General features: G+C 45.3%; 1 protein-coding gene across 2 annotated transcripts in view; it reads left to right on the top strand.

Moving 5' to 3' along the window:
* The window catches only part of LOC138511235 (myosin-IIIb-like), a 686,303-nt gene that overhangs the window by 592,930 nt on the left and 76,624 nt on the right, over window positions 1–16,749 (top strand). For both annotated transcript variants that reach the window (XM_069626778.1, XM_069626777.1), the window contains exons 23-25: window positions 9,939–10,091; window positions 12,917–13,044; window positions 13,992–14,176. In XM_069626778.1, coding sequence (XP_069482879.1) covers window positions 9,939–10,091; window positions 12,917–13,044; window positions 13,992–14,176 — 466 coding nt within the window. The remainder of the gene's footprint in view (window positions 1–9,938; window positions 10,092–12,916; window positions 13,045–13,991; window positions 14,177–16,749) is intronic.

Below are 16,749 nucleotides of genomic sequence, written 5' to 3'. Positions count from 1 at the left end.
TCTTATCTCTTTGGCCTCTCCACGTCTTCATGCCTTTACTCTTGACAGTGAGAGTGTCACGCTATACCAACCATAGACAACCCTTACATTTGATACATGCCGACACTGGTAACACAAGCAGTGATTGGAAAGCTGGGGAGACATGTTCATATTTACCCATTTATAAAAACAATATGGCCGCCGTATTTTGCCTCTTCTGCATTTTTCATCTTCCACCATTACACTGTAGGGAAGGACGTGTGACCTCTTCAGACTCCGGCCCACACTAGCCATCTTGCCAGGCGTGCTCTCTATGGCAGAGGCAGGCTATTAGGTGTGTCACTCATGCATCGCTGTCTGATAGGAAGTGTATTTTTGGTATGCCCTCTTTTGCTCGAAATCTAAAGATCGTGGGCAAAAGAGGCCACACACTAAAGTCTGCAGACTGAAGAGGGGAGTGGGGGGCACAGCCTGCCACACTCTGCACACAAGTGCACGCCAGGGCTGGCAGGCCTTGGCATTCTCCGGAGGAAGGAAGACGCAGGGTGCAGACAGCAGGTAAGTGTGTGTGTGTCACCACTTTGCCATCAGAACTCCATCTGGCAGCCATTGTAGACTAATTGGGACTTGCATTTCATCAATCTAATCAGTCTCAGACAATACACATTCATATTTCTGCCTTTCCTTTTGCAACACTTTGGTACTTCCCTATTTCATTTCGAAAAATACATATACTATAATGCAACTTTCGTCAGTTCTCATGACCTGTCTATTCCCATGCAGCAGTCTCAGAACTAAAATCCCCAGACAACGTGGCCATTAGTGCTGCTTTCACTTACCCAGGCCCAGAGAGGGAGGAGGCAGATCACCTTCAGGTGTGGTGCTGCTAATGAGCCTGCCTCAGCAGAGGGTGGGTCGGTATTTAGGCTGCTGTCTGCGGGAGCATGGTGCACTTGCATTGAGTTTGCTGCCAGCCTCTCGTGCTTTGATCCTGGCATTTCTGCTGTGTCCTAGTGCTGCTGTTAACAGAACTGGCTCCTGCTCCGGTACACTGTGCTTCGTGCCCTGCAGCCCTGCTACTCCGATACTCTGCCCGCACTCCCCTGCCCTCTGCCCTGCACGCCTGTGCTTTCTGCCCTGCAGCCCTGCTCCCTTGTTTGGAGTCAGCTGTTCCCTGTCTGCAGCCCCTTGATTTCTACCACTAATTCTCATGTTTTCATGTTCCTTGCCTGCAGTTCCTTTCTCTGTTCCATTCCTGATATCCTTGTAATCTGTCTGCAGTCCTGCCCTTGTTATTCCAGTCCAGAGTTAGTTCATTGTAGGCCTTGTTACCAGTCTGCTGTTCAGACCTTGTTTTCGTAATCGAGGTTTACCTGCAGTACAGAGTACATATATGCTCTGTTAAATAAGCGACCATACTTCCAGCATTGCCTGAGCGCACTCTCAAGCCCCTCATGCATCCAACATTAGGTATTGTACAAACTTAACATTCTCCAAATCTGCCCTGAAAACACTATAGGACATACCAACTTCCTCCTTCTGGCAGAACTATGGTCCACCAAACGGGATGGACTTCCATGTATGTTATCACAAAGCATTCTTCACCACTGTGTCTGTAGCATGTATTTCCCACTTTCCCATCCTCTTCTCCTCAGCAATTTCTTTGCTTCCAGCAAAGATATGCGAACCTCTGGCAAGGGCACAATGCCACTCTCTATGGACAAGCCCAGGCACTCTGAGATTTCTATGGTGGTGTTTTGACACAGTATAAAAGCAGATTATCATAACATTTAGTTTTCCCTCTCTACCGAGACAACTAAAAGATACCTGCATCCTCCACACACAGCTTTACAAATGCATACACCCACAAACCCCATCTTCATATTCTATATACACAAGCCTTTCAAAGGCTTCTAGTCGGTCTCGGCAGTTTATGTTCGCATGTCCGTACCCGGAAGCGAGACTAAAATTATCCCTCAATCATAATGGGGCAATGTATGTAAGCAAGGGTAATGCCCCCAGTGTCTACTCTGACAGTAGTATCCAAGATGGCACCCTCTTTCCAGTCCAGACACTTTTAAGGGGCAGGGCAAGAAGGCTGCCCACTGTGTACCCTCTCCACTTTACCTACTTCCCCACACACACACAATGGGCCTCATTACAACCCTGCCTGTCCGGAATGAGCAGTGGTGGTAAAACCACTTAATTAGCCAACTGGACAATATACTTTTGGTGAATAGTGCAACACGTATTCTAGGTGCAGTAAAAACCTATAACTACTTTTGTGATAACAAAGTTATACTAGGTGAGTAAAACCTAAAGATGTAATATACAATTACAGGTGCTTTTGAAATCAGGGAACCCCAGATTGAGGTAAGCAATAACTCTGGTAACTTATTTTGGATGGCACACAGCTAACACAAGGTAAGTAATACCCACATACTTTATCTTCACAATGAAGGGGAAAGTAAAACCCAATGTCACACTTTACTGAATACTTATTCTAGGTAGGCAACAACCTAATGCAGACTTATTAAGGACATGGTAGCAGCAATTCAAGGGAAGCAAGACCCAGTTGGGGGGACACTCATACACTTACACTCAAAGGACTAATCTGGTGATACCAACACTTTACTTTTGGGAAGAGGCACAACCTAATCACAGGAGAGTAAAATACCTTCACATCTACTTTCTATTAGACTGGCAAAACAGTTGCTAAGGAAGAAAAGATGTTAACCATACATTTAAGAATAGTGCATCACACATTCAAGATCAGTAAGGACTTTTGTAACTCTTCAGAATTACAATTACTCTTAGAATTACAGTTACCAACCAACTCTTTACAAGTAAGTAACTTTTCAAACACGTATTTTCTTTTCTCGGCAGAAGTCCCAATCCCTTGAAAGTCTTTCCCTTATTCTTGGAGCATGAGTGTTCTTAGTGGCAGAAGGGGGGGCACTAGGACTAGTGACCAACAGGCAGTGTTAGAATATGTTCTTTAGTAGCAAAAGTCAGAGTTCCTTAGGAAGACTGGTAAACAGGTAAGTACTTTACTTTAGAGTTAGAAGAGGGTGCCGGGGATTCACAGAAGACACCCAAGCAGGATTCTAGCAGTGGGACTGAGTGCACTGGACAAAGGACCTCCCAATCACAGAAAACACCCCACAGCTCCACAGAAATCCTAACAGGCTTAAGGTAAGTACATACCCAAGCCAACACAGTACCTCAGCATTGAAGATTTGGAGCAGGAGAACTTCAGGGTCTGCAGCCAAATACCCAGTCAATGGATTCCTTGTCGTGGAGACTGAAAACAAGACCTCAGATGGATCGATGAAGAAGGCTCTAGGCAAGATATCTCTTGCGGCTGATTGCGGTTCTGTAGATTTGGGGTCTTTTCAAGGAGCACAGAAGAGAGAAAATTGCGGTTGAATTCTCATCGTTATAAAGGTCTAGCACTCTGGTGAGGGGACTTTTCAGACTCAATTTGTGCCTCTGGAGATCCACTAGGATGCCCACGAAGTTTCTGCGAGATTCGGAATTTGTAAGACCATGCACCGCACAGCGGCTTGAAGTCCCAGGGTATAGGGGTATTGCAACAACGCAAGGTCACAGCAACGCGTGGGAATGGCTCAAAAAGCAGGTCTCCTTGAGTCTAGTGGGTCTGACCAGGCTCTGGGTTGGGGATCCCAGGTCCATTGGAAGGAAGGGCTATAGCAGGCTCCGGTTACACAGCAGGCTCTCCGGTCGCTGATAATCGTTTCACCCGCGTTTCCTTCATCTTCCTCTTCAGTTTCGGTTCCAGTGCTCGACATATCTTCAGCTTCTAGGTGCCCAGTATTTATCAGGAATTACAGCACAACCCCATACATTCTCGCCCCGCATTTTACAGCCAGCCCCCCACTGGGATTTGTCCCCATTCAAGCAAGGCGTAAAACAAAGGGCTGGGGAGTTTTGGACTCCTCACTCTCCTGCTCTCACAGACAGACTGGAGCCTTGGCGTGGTGTCCAGGGGACACCCGCCGATGATACAAAACACACAAAGGAATTTCCCACCCTGGATGTCAAGGGAAGGAAGAAGAAGCAACAAGAAACCCTAAAACGGTGAATAAAGAAGTCCAGAGACCATTTTAGCAAAGATGGCTCGACGCCATTTTGGCTCCCGCGGTTAGCGTTACCAGAGCTGCGAACAGCCGCGGTAGATGCAAACCATTGTAGTTCATAATGAAACCACTCCCAAAAGCCATTGAAGGTAAACTTGTCACTGTAAAAGAATTGTTAGTTTTAATGTGAAAGGCGATACAGTGTATCTCTCCAGCTCTCCACATAAGGTGGGGTGTGCTGGTTTTACAGAATAAAATGTAAAAGGGATCCAAAGATCCTTTCTACCCTTGGCGACTGTAGTTCACTCAAGGTTAGCACAAGAAAGTTAAAAGGGGAGCATTCAGGGCAACCCAGCAACAACAGGCACTTACTGCCAATAAGTTGTTAAAGATGATATATTTAAAAAGACACTATGGAGAGTCTTAAAAATGGCACCCATAAAAAGAGTTAAAGATTATGTGAGAGTGGAAAAAGGTTCTCACTCACTGAGGTATTAATGAAAAGAATCCCACTAATAAAGCATAAAGTTCTGGGGTTGAACCAGGAAAGGAAGATTTGCCAGTTTTGTGCAAATCTTACCTAACAGCGAGGTCAACAGCTCGACGGATTTGACAGTGCTGGAGAGGAAGTTTAATTTTCGCAGCCCCTCACTGGTGTTGTTTCATATGTCTTCTTGCCATACACATCCCTGATTTCGCCAGATGTCATAACTTAATATTATTTAATTGAATGTCAGTCTTAATCATTTCATTAAAAGGGAAAGGGTATTTAAATGTTTAAGATCTAAACAGCCAGATGTGGTATTCGTCCAAGACCATTTTCAAAATGGGGTGCAATACTTTTTCTCTATCAATGTTAAAGGTTTTCATCAATGCTTCAATACATTTCAGGTGCCCTGGGCAGTCCCCAACTGACGGGACAAGAACAATTAATAGCCTGTCTAGTAATTGACAAGTGACCCAGTTACTCTAATGGGGTAATTACCCCTAATTCAATCCACAAAGGAAATGTAATTATTGCTCAAACAAAAAATGATGTATTTCAAATATATGTTCATGTCAAAGAAAATCCATATGGATAAAAGTATTTTCATTGTATCACAATTTCAATGAACATAATGTTCAACACCAACAATTTCAATTATATTTCAAAAAAGGCAGAAAGAAGAAAAACAGAAAACACATTCAAAATAATCTAATGGATTCATAAATGATTAACACTCAATACATATTGTTTTTTTAACACCATAATGTTTTGCATCATGTCAGATAACACTCCTGAACTTATATCAAAGTAATGAAACGCCAATAAAGATGGTGTATTATTGATTTGAGGAATTCTTCTATAAGTTATACACTATGCTTTTCGGGGCAAACGCCCCTTCAAGGTGCGAGTGTTATCCTTTTCAATATCTAATGGAATAAAAGATTAACAATACAAGGTCACATTTTCAACCACTATCTAGATTCCTTATTTAAAGAAAAACGAATCAAAGAGGCACTAACCTGTATGAGCTTTGCAATATCGCAATACTTACTCCAATACTGGAGCTGAAATAGGAATGTACATCACCTGTGTATTTGTTCTTTTAGATCTAAACCGCAGTCAGACAGTTATAATGAAGAGTTACCGTGTAGAGCAAACTAACCTCATATCTTGCTTGTGTATTTCCGTAACAGCTGCTACTTTAGATCGCTGTGGCAACAATAAATCAGCATCCTTCAATACATAGATTTAATCTGAAATCAAAATGGTCATAATGTCCTTAATTTAGTATAATATTTGAAGCTGAGTCTCTTCATCTTACAATCCTGATGCATTTAGTTGTGTTGCCAAGTTACCATTGTTCAGATATTAACACGGAGCACAGGAAAGGTGATCTGGCTATAAACTAGCCCTCCGTGCTGTGCCGTCATGAATTGTAAGAAACATTACCCATAGCCTATAACATTGTATGAAACCAGTGGGTCATAGAATCTAACCAATTCATCGTTATGTAGCGAGCAATAGCAACGCGTGGCATAGGAATCGGGAGCCGGCTGTCAAGTGAATTTCCTTTGTGGAATGTATTGCGGGTAATTACCCCATTAGAGTCACTCGGTCACTTGTCAATTCCTTGACAGGCTGTTAATTGTGATTCGTCCAAGAAACTCATCTCACCATGGAAGGGGCTGCAAAATTTTAGATGATCTGGGTATGGGGGTATTGTATAGTTGTGAAATTAGATGCTGAAATTAGATACCTTTTTCATGATTAATGCTGACCTAAAAATAGCTAAAATGCTAGCCAGTATGTTACTCCAACATTAATAGATTCCTCTCAAGTAGGCTCTGTTACCAAAAGAATGGCAAGCGGAAATGTGAGGAATATATTGTACGTATTATGAAATGTAAAGAATGCGATGTTCCCCACTCTGTAGCTGTCATTAGATAATGAAAAAGCTTTTGACTGGGTGAAATGGGGTTGTATGTTCAGAACATTGTCCCGTTTTAGCCTAGGGGAAAGATCTATAGATAAAGTCAAACTTGCTCTATATGGAACCCTATGCCAGAGTAGGCTGTACTGGATATGTCGCTGATGGTCTGGAGATAACGAGGGGAACCAGAGAAGGCTGTCCTGTACCCCCTGTCATTTATTTTAGATTTAGAACCTCTCTTGGCTGCTATTAGACCACGTACTTATACTAGAGACACAAAACTGCAAAGGGAGGAACTGAAACTCTAGGCAGGTGTTATTTTTCTTTTTTTTCACTGATCCTACCAGTTCGATACCTGCACTAATGCAGATAAGAAATTCTATTTCCAGTTTTTCAGGGCATACAATCACTTGGCAAAAATGTCAAGCAACGCCCATTTACTGTGTAAGGACAAAGGCTGGCTGTTCACGTCTACCCATTTAAATACCCTGCACGGGATGAAATATTTAGAGGTGAAACTGAATCTGAGTTTAAGTATCAGGGTCTTGGATAATATTTCGCCTATATCATATAGCATTGCTGCAGATATGAAGCGGTGGAAAGCATTAAATGTATCCTTTCGTAGTAAGATTATGACAGTCAAAACAATAATGCCTAAGCTAAATTATATGTTCAGCATACTCCCATTAAAATTATGCACGCCATGTGGGATATGAGTGCACCCTCAAACATGCCATTCCCTGTATTAAAGCAGTGCTTTAAACCTCTAGACCAGTAGGCATGGCAATATGATATATGATATGGCATTTGTAACGCGCCTATACACAAGTGTTTCAAGGCGCGATGCACCTACAATGTAAAAGCAATCGACATGCGGCAAATCCCTGCGTGAAGTAGCTCATATCCAGTTCCCTGCTTGCTTCCCTACTTTAAAAGTGTCATCGATTCTGTGTACATCACTAGGATAAGAACCTGAGGGTGGGGGGAATGGAATTGTCCCTACTCTGATAAGTGGTGGCCTTGTACCCACTCACAACTCTTTGAAGGTTTAAGCGAAACGTGCTTCACATGTATGCAATACAAGATCCTACAGCTCCGGCCTTGGACTGCAGACCAACTCTGAAAGATTAAGAGCAACGGAGATGCACCGAAGGCCATGCCACTATAACTCACGTGCTGACTTCTTGTCTGAAACTACAAGCTTTTTGGTCTGATTTTTATTTGGGGGGACCGCTAGCTGTCACCCTTCATCTGTTCATGTAGAATGATTTTACAGATCCAGGTGGCTTGTCTGGTTGTAGTTGTAGATGGAGGCTGGCGAGGGAGGTCGTGGTAGCTCATCGTGTGTCCTTAGACATTGAAGGAAACAGACTGCACCCACTAAAAGTGACTGCTTTGTGGAGCAGGCCAAAATGGACGTTTCTGGAAATATGTGGTCATTTCTCTGCTTAATTTTCTTAAATTTTCCCTATGTAAAGTTCTAGGCCCCTTGTTCCGTCCATCCACTCCTCGTGCAGGGATAATGGGTCAGCAATGGGCACTAATGGATGTTTAAACCTCCCTAGTTCTCTTAGGTGATACAAGTTTGTGTTTTTCTTAAATGATTGGTTTGATATCGCGGGTTAGAAAGACTTGCGCAGTCTCACCGTGTGAATTGGCAGAATGACGTGATTTGCTTTTGTGATACAACACTTTGTTTAATGTTTCTAAATGACCATGCATAAACATAATGGGTAACCTAATATTACAGGTGGTACTTTCTCAATGATAGTGCACAGAAACACCATCAAGGATTTCCCTCCATTCCTTTTGCTTGTTTGTAAGCATATGATTAGGATGCCTAATCGGAGTAATTTATTTGTTATACGGTTAGCCATTCTGTACTTATACATTTTAATAAATACATTATAAATAATAGAACAAACAAACTTAGTTTTATTCTTGTCAACAAATGTTAACACTTTTTTCCAATGCAATATTTTTACTAACTGTGGCTTTAATGACACTTTACTGGTATTTCTTCTCTGAAATTATTGTTGTTGTTTTCAATTAAGTCAATGTCTGGAAGTTGGAAAATCTCTAATAAACATTAGCTTTGAAAAGAAAAAAAGGTAGAAAGTTGTGGAGGAGGAGTGAGTTGTGTGGCAGAACAGCCAAAGTGCGGAGATGGAATAAGGAGAGGCGGGAATAGGAGGAGATAACGGGCATAGCGCAGAGTAGAGCGGGACGAATGAGCATCCCCAAAGACTTGACCTTGCACCAATTCATCCAGTGGTGGGTAGTGGCTACACTGAATCTGCAGGCATGGAAGAACCAGCTGAGCTAGGGCCGCACTGCCCAGAGGTGGAGAGCAGCTTGGTCAATTCTTTGGTGCTGCACCTCAGATTCTGAAACCTAACCACCTTCTGAAGAGCCAAGGCACCAGGGGTTGGTGGTACGTGTTCCCCACAAGTCCAGGAGGATCAGCACAACATTGTTACATGTCCAGCCTAAGAAAGGCCCTGTACTTGTTGAGAAAAGTGTGGGGCACTAAAAACCTCTACCACAGTGAGTTACTTTGTTGCTGCCAAGATTTTTTTAGGGGAGAGAGAGAAGGAATAAGGACTCTGGTCGTAGGAAAAGCTGATCAATTTGTACCCACCCCAGTACCCACTCTGTGGGGCCAATCAAACCTAATCTCCCTGGTTTTTCGATTGTATCCATTTAAGACATGGGGGCACTTCTTTCACTTTGATTGGTCTGTTGATTTCCCCCCCCCCCCAATCATAACGATCCATGGTGTTAAAAGCAGCGGAGACATCTACAAGCGATGGTTGGATATAAGGTGGCAGGTAATAAATGAAAGAGTGGCAAACCAGTCTGAAAGCTGGACCGGTGGGAAGAGTTCCAAAGCGGGATCTCTAATGGAAGTGCAAAACACTCGAGAGGTTTACGAAAGAGATTTTGTGAGGAGTTGGACCATGAAGGCATGTTTGTGGAGCTGGCCAAACGGTCCCAAGGTAAGTCAGTGAACCGGATAGGCAGTTGTGAAGGAATTCATTTTCCCTGTTCCTTCTTACTTGGCATAACTTTTTATAAATAATAATGCCCACATATCCTCACCAATCTCGAAGTATGTCAGCAATGTTTACTCGCCCCAAGGTTGATGGCTTTCTGCGGATTTCCCTAGAGTCATTCACGCTGAAATGCAGGCTTGCTATAGTGAACATCAGCAACTCTTCTGCTCATGGTCTGTTTTCTGAGGAAGATGGCTGGGATGTCCTGGCTCTCTTCACGCCCAGCACAAGCCTCTAGGCACCTGAATTGTTGAGGCCCTGAGCAGGATGCATGCTATCTGGGAGGTGCTTCTCCTGAAACTGGCTCTACCTTGCCTTCTACACATGCTCGCTGCGCTGTCTGAAGCTCAGAGATTGATACAAATTCTGTGCTTTGTTTTGTGCAGACTACAGAACCTGCTGCTGCCGTAGAAGATACAGGCGCTTTCTGGTGGAGCTAAGGGCCGAGCGTCAGAAGGAGAGGGAACTGGAGGAGAAGATGCGGCTCGAGCACGAAGCGGAGCAGGAGCGGGCCAGACGGCTTGATCTGGAGAGTAATAGTGAGCACCTAGTCTACCCCCACCCCCAATCCTGGTGTACTAGTGCATTCCACCAGTATCTCGTCACCAGATGTAGAGGTGCTCTAAAGTACTTTACACAGATGTTATATCACAAGGAGGGGCTACACAAATGCATATTAAACCAGAACTTAATGTGCTACTAAATGAGCAAACCTCAGACATACCTTTGAAGGACCCTCCTGGGTCTTCATCAGCCGGAAGGCGTTAGCCATCTGTACGATTGGGGAATCTCCTCCATGGCCGTGCCCATGCGGGACTCTTCAATGACTTGTAACTCATCAATACCATGTGACAAGAGGGGACCTATATTTGAGAACTTACTAGGTGCCACTTTTCCATTACTTCGGATTAATTTGAAGCTCACATTGATCTATTTCTAATGCTAAGAAGGGACTCGGAGTCTACAGCATTTCTTTTTTTTTTGTTTTAGTTTGGCAACTAGGTGGCACTTCTGCACCACTTGTAAGCCAAAACGATTGCATTAGAATACAGATAGGGAGAAATGGCATTTGAGGAGGGATACGAAGCTTGTAGATGGTGTTTGGGTATTTGCCCACTCGTTGACTGCCCATAGCCATATCCCTGAGCCCATTCCCACCAGTTCATACCCTTCCTTGCCCAAAACACCTCCTCATGGGAACTTATGATCTTGCTTTAACCAAGCCTACCATCAAACTTTGCACTTGAAGTGCCTAGCGGCATTTTTTAAAGCAGTTTTCTTAAACCTACTAGTTTAATTGGAGGTGTAAACACACCAGTAGTGTCATAAAAATGTGTTCCCCATGTTTGCCCTCAGCCACTCTCTTTATAAAGCACTATGCGTGCCCTTCAAGTCCTGTTAAAAACAAGCATTGGCAAAGCCAACCTTTTTGCCTTATGTATAAGTATTAGGCATTTGCAGGGCACTGCTATTATATGCCCAGGTACTCGCGCCATTCTGCACCCGCTACCATCAATAGCCAGTAAACACCACTATGGAATAGCCTGGCAAGTGCCTTTTCCATATCTACACAAAAGCCTGAACTGTTGGCATTGCCAAATGCTTGTTTTTTAACATAGTGTTTACATGAGGGATCCCAACGTTACAACCCATGCCCCTTCTTCCCCGCCATGTTTTCCCATTCCAGAATTTATTTTATTTTATTACATTTGTTATACGCCCAGACCTGGGGGTATCACGGCGTAGTTGCAGACAATGGGAGAAAGCAATCTTAAATGCAAACACAGAAATACACAGTAATAGCAGTCAATAATATACAACAATGTACAAAATAGCTATGTACAGTTAATTGGAGCGGATTGGTGCTCTGGTTCAGTTAGTACTTGTTGAATTTTGGGAAGGATGTTTCGTTCATAATGTGGGTGGGTAGAGCGTTCCAATGTCTGGGAGCCAGTATTTTGAAGCTACTACCCCCTGCTTTCTCTTTTGTATCTGGGGGTTTCAAGGTATGCGTTTTTATTGGATCTGAGGAGTCTGGTCTGGGGCTTCTTCATGACTATGTTGTTGAGGTATTTAGGTGCTTTGTTGGCCATGCATTTGTGAGTGATGCTCAAGGTTTTAAATAAGATTCTAGCTTGGATAGAGAGCCAGTGGTGGTCTCTTCTGGTGTTAGAGATATGTTCAGATTTTGTGATGCCTAGGGCTGCTCTGAGGGCCTTGTTCTGCATGAGTTGAAGTTTGGCTATGTTGGCTTTGGGGGTGCCAAGGAAAAGGATATTACAATAGTCTAGCTTAGACAGGATGAGTGCTCTGGCTAGCGTAACGCAGTTATTGGCTGAGAGGAATTTGCGGCTGAGTTTGGAAGTGTAAGAGGTGGACGAGGCTAATGTGTTTACTTGTTAAGACATGGATAGTGTTGCATCTAAGTAAACGCCAAGGGTCTTGACTTGTTTAAGAACGGGGATTATGGTGCCATCGATGGTGAATGATTTGAAAGCGGACTCAAGGGTATCGATTTTGCTGGAGGAGCCTAGTATGAGGAGCTCGGTTTTGTCACCGTTGAGACAAAGGCTATTATTGGCCATCCAGTTTTGAATGATTGAGTAGATTTGGTTGACCAGGAGTGAGTCTTGTTCGTGATTACCTGAGAGTGGAATGAGGATTTGGGTGTCATCGGCGAAGTTAGTATAGATGACACCCATGGCATCCAAAGCTGCGAATAGTAGCTTAGTATAGGCATTATACAGAGTGGGGGATAGGCAGGAGCCTTGCGGCACACATGCAGGGACTGCGCTGCAAGAAGCTTTGCCGCCTGCAACAACAACAAAAGCAGCAAACTGAGCTGGTAGCGATGGCTCTCCTCATAGACCTACTGCCTTTCTGGGACTCATGAATGACATGCCTAGGAAGGACTCTGGCGTGACCAGTGCCTATGAAGAAGGACCTCTGTCCAGGTGGGACTCACCGGTTGCCTTGGCTTCCATGGGGGTCATCAATGACTTGAGCCTGGGTGAGAAACCTCAAACACCTTTCCATTGGTGGAACTCATTAATGATCTATATCTCACTGGAACCTCTCCATGACCTGTGCCAAGATGGGATAGATTAATGGCTTGGGCACCATTCATCAATTACCTGTTATTATGTGAACCTCATTAGTGATTTGTACCAGGGTTGGACTGATCCGTGACACATGCCGATATGGGACATATACATGACATATGTCTGGGGGACACATCAAAGATCTTTGCTTAGGTGCGGTTCATCAATGACAGAGTTGTGCACCCATTATTCGCTCCTTTGATGGTGCATTTTAGTCTTATGCAGGATTGGTCGCTGATTTTGTTTGCGTTTGTGTTTTACAGGAGCGCGCACTCCACCCACTCCTGTACCTTTGCCAAGGAAGAAAGCTCCCCAGCACCTCCCTAAGTCGCCGTCAGCTGACTCTTCAACTGGGCCCCCGGTGCCCCGGCCACGTAGCAGGCTTATTGAGGTAACCTTTTCAGTGATATTTTGCCAAGTGATCCAATGGAGCACAGCAGGTGGATTGAAGAGGGTGGAGACTAACACTTGGGAAGAAGGAAAAAGTGTCTGCTGTTGGTAGACCAGGTGATTGGCGTGGAGTGGATATTCGAGAGAGGACTAAAGGAAGAGATAGAAAGGAGACAGCCAGAGTATTGTAGAGATGAAGGCAGGTAGGGAGTGATGGAAGACGCAAGTGGATAGGGCAGGAGAGAGTGTGAAATGTAACTAACAGGTAACGGGGCAGCCATGGGCCATCAGGGGTCTTCTGAATGTTGCTTTTGAGTTCTGCATCCATCGAAGGGTGATTTCCAAAACTTGACCTTCTTGCTTTTCAATGGGATAGGGTTTGCATGGGGTTCTTATTGCTACGTTTCAAATCTCGAAACCTTCTTGCTTTTCTTCTTGCCCAGCAACGTGGCCCTAGTTTTATTGTATTTGCTTCGGATCGATGGAGCACAGTCCTAGCCCACGGGGTGCAAGCCTGGGGTTCACAGGCTGGATAGTTTGTTGGCGCAGGTTAATTAAGCGGAGATGCTATACTTCTGCCTGTATTGCCTTTGGCAGGAGCTGTGCCATCCTACTAGCCCCTTCTACATTACGAGTCTGGAGGGGGAAGAGCGAGGACTGTGTGGTCTTGGGGACTGTGTTGGATGAGTGGAGCAATCTAATTTAACAGTTATGTTCTGATTCCTTTGGAATCTGATGGTCTCTTCCACTGTCAGGATTCCACTGATTCTCTCGCATGCTCTTCTGCAGCCTTCATCACCTGAGGGCCATGCCAATATCACCCATACGGATCCGTACGGTTTGAACCGCCACCACCTTAGATCATGTTTGGTGGTGCATGTACAGTCTAGAACATGTGCGTTTCATTGTTGCTGACCCACTAACGTATTGCATCACTTTCCTGCATAGCTGATGCCTTTTGACAACAAGAGGTCTGGAGGTTCGGGGGCCCAACAGCAAACAGTTCAGGACGAAGATGGGAAGAAGAAATTGAAGCGGTGCGAGACCCTGCGTTGGTTCAGGGACACGCAGGCCCGCAAGGTAATCCACAATGGTGACTACCCCCCTTGGCTGCATGGAATGATCAACCGCAGGTAAGCATGCTTAACTTGTCTCTCCCACTATCATTATGTTGTGTTATGGTACTGGGATTTATACCGCACACTACCCCATTTTGTATTGTCTCCAAGTGCCTGGTGAATCCAAAATAAAGGCGGGATAGTTATGTTATGATATATGTCATTTATAACAGGCCTGTACACAAGTGTTTCTAGGCGTGCCAAGACAAGGGAGTGAAGACCGAGGGAGGACAAGACAACTGATCTTACTAGGCCTTGTATCATTCAGATCACACGAGAAGTGCAAGGGGAAAAGGATGGTGGGTGTCAGGAGAGGGAAGGGGAAACGGGGCAGCGCGGCTAGGGGTAAGCGCAAGGAGGCAAGGCACTGTCGAGACTACAGTTACAACCCTTAAGTGTGTGGTAGGCCCAGAGGCAGTGCCGAGGTGACTAATCAGAAAGAGCATGATACCCAGGGAGATTCTGAGGGTAACCAATCAACCAGTTGGTACAGCGGACAGGTGCCCAGGAAGGTCAGCAGGGGCGGGAGTGAGAGAAAGCATAGAAGAAAGTTTTGAGCTGCTTCCGGAACTTTAGGTGGTCCGTCTCAGGTTTGAGAGGGGCATGGAGGCCATTCCAGAGGGAGGCACCTGTAGAGCTGAGAGATCGACCCCCCACTCTCTGCCTGGAGTAGCGTCTGAACCTTAGAGAGTTGGAGGTAGCTGAGCAAAGGGCTTGAGAAGGAAGATATTTTGTAAGAGAGCATTGGATATAGTGCAGGCCCCATCCCCAGAAAGCATTGTGGACAACATAAAGGGTTGTGAACTTGATCCTTGCAGCCACCGGGAGCCAGTGGAACGATTTCAGGACTATAAAGATATGGTCCATGAACTTGAGGCCAAGGAGAAGTCTTGCAGTACTGTTCTAGATTAGTTGCAGAGGTCGTAGAGAAGAGGAAGCAAGATTGGAAAAGAGGCTATTGCAGTATTCCTGCCTAGAGAGGACCAGGGCTCTGAAGACAGTGAGCTTGTGGGGGAAGGTGAGAAAGGGAAGAGTACCTTTGATGGGGTGCATCTGGTAGTGGGACTTCTAGGTGACGTCCGAGATGTGAGGGGAGAAAGACAGTGGAGTCGAAGATGACACCAAGGTTTTTAGCCTGACAGGTAGGTGAAGAAAGAGGGCCCAAGAAGGGCAGCCGAGTGAGAGAGAGGCAAGGAGGCTGACTAGAAGGTAGAGATCAGGTGGGTCAAAGTGGCCAAGTAAAGGTTGAAAAACCAGGGTGAGAGGACAGAGCCCTGGGGAACGCCACAGGTGGAGAGGTGGCGGAGCTAAAGGAACCAAGTTGGACCTGGAAGGAGTGGTCCAAGACGAAGGAGGTCATCCACTCCAGGGCCTGATCCGTGATGCCTAGGTTCTCACCGAGTCGATTGATCAGGATGGCGTGATTGACCATGTCAAAATCAGAGGAAAGTTCAAAGAGGATGAGGACAGAAGGAATGCTGGAATCAAGATTGGAGAGCAGATCTTCAGGGGTGTTCAGGAGAGCAGTTTCTGTGCCTCTGGCAGCTCTGAAGCCAGACTGATGGTCATGGAGACAACCAACAGATTCAGTGTGGAGAGTAAGCTGGGAGATGGCTAGCTTATCCAGGAGTTTGCCCAAGAAAGGGAATTGGAGTTCGTGCAATAGTTTGCCAGGCATGTAGGATCGGTAGATGGCTTCTTGAGGAGGAGATGCACAAGGGAGTGCTTGAGGAGAGAGGGGAAAGTTCCAGTGGCGAAAGAGTGATTTACAGAAATCGGCCAAGGCTGGAGCGAGGATGTCGACATGGTCCTTGATGGTTCTGGAGGAGCAGGGGAGCACCTGTTTGGATGAAACTTTCATAGATCGGACTTGCCTAGAAACCTTGTCAGGTGTTGTCAGAGAGAAAGAGTGGAAAGGAGGAGAAGAGGGAGAGTTGGCCACAGGGGGCCAAAAGAGGGAGAGGAAGAGGAGATAGAGGATAGGATGTCCTGAGTTTTAGTCATGAAGTGAGAGGCTAGAGCCGTACATAGGGCCTGAGAGGGAACAGGTGATTTAGAGACTGCAGCATGATAGTTCAGTTCCTTTCAGAGTTTGGCCGCATTGTTAGACGCTGCAGAGACACGGGCTTGAATGTAGGCTCTCTTCTTGGACAGGACAGAGTCTGTATTGCCTTTGGAGCAGGCAGCAGGCCAGTCTGTCACAAGATGCGCCCAAAGCCATCCACTTCCTCGCAGCCACACTGCACTTGTGTTTCAGGGCGACGTGGTCAGAGTCATGCCAAGAGTTACACTTGGAGGTAGGCTTCAGCTGGATTCTCATGACCTGGGCAAGGATGTCTAGAGTGTTGGAGATAGAAAGATGGCGATTAGAGATGGCTGTGTCAGAGTGTGAGTCAGCCTCAGGAGTAGGAAGAGCATAGAAAGTGGAGGCAAAGGCATCCACTGACACACGCTTCATGGGCCGAATGACCGAAGAGGTAGGTGGCAGTACTGGATTGGGCTTTGCCTGAGGAATAGAGTTTCAGGTGAGGAGAGTAGAAAGTGGTCAGTTCAAGAGAGGAGTGGTGAAAGGTTTAGAGAGGGGGGAT

This window comes from Ambystoma mexicanum, chromosome 6p (assembly GCF_040938575.1).
Source record: "Ambystoma mexicanum isolate Mex_15411 chromosome 6p, UKY_AmexF1_1, whole genome shotgun sequence".
Taxonomy (NCBI): Eukaryota; Metazoa; Chordata; class Amphibia; order Caudata; family Ambystomatidae; genus Ambystoma; species Ambystoma mexicanum.
Note: the sequence above shows the minus strand (reverse complement) of the source record. Positions and strands in the feature narration are given on the sequence as shown.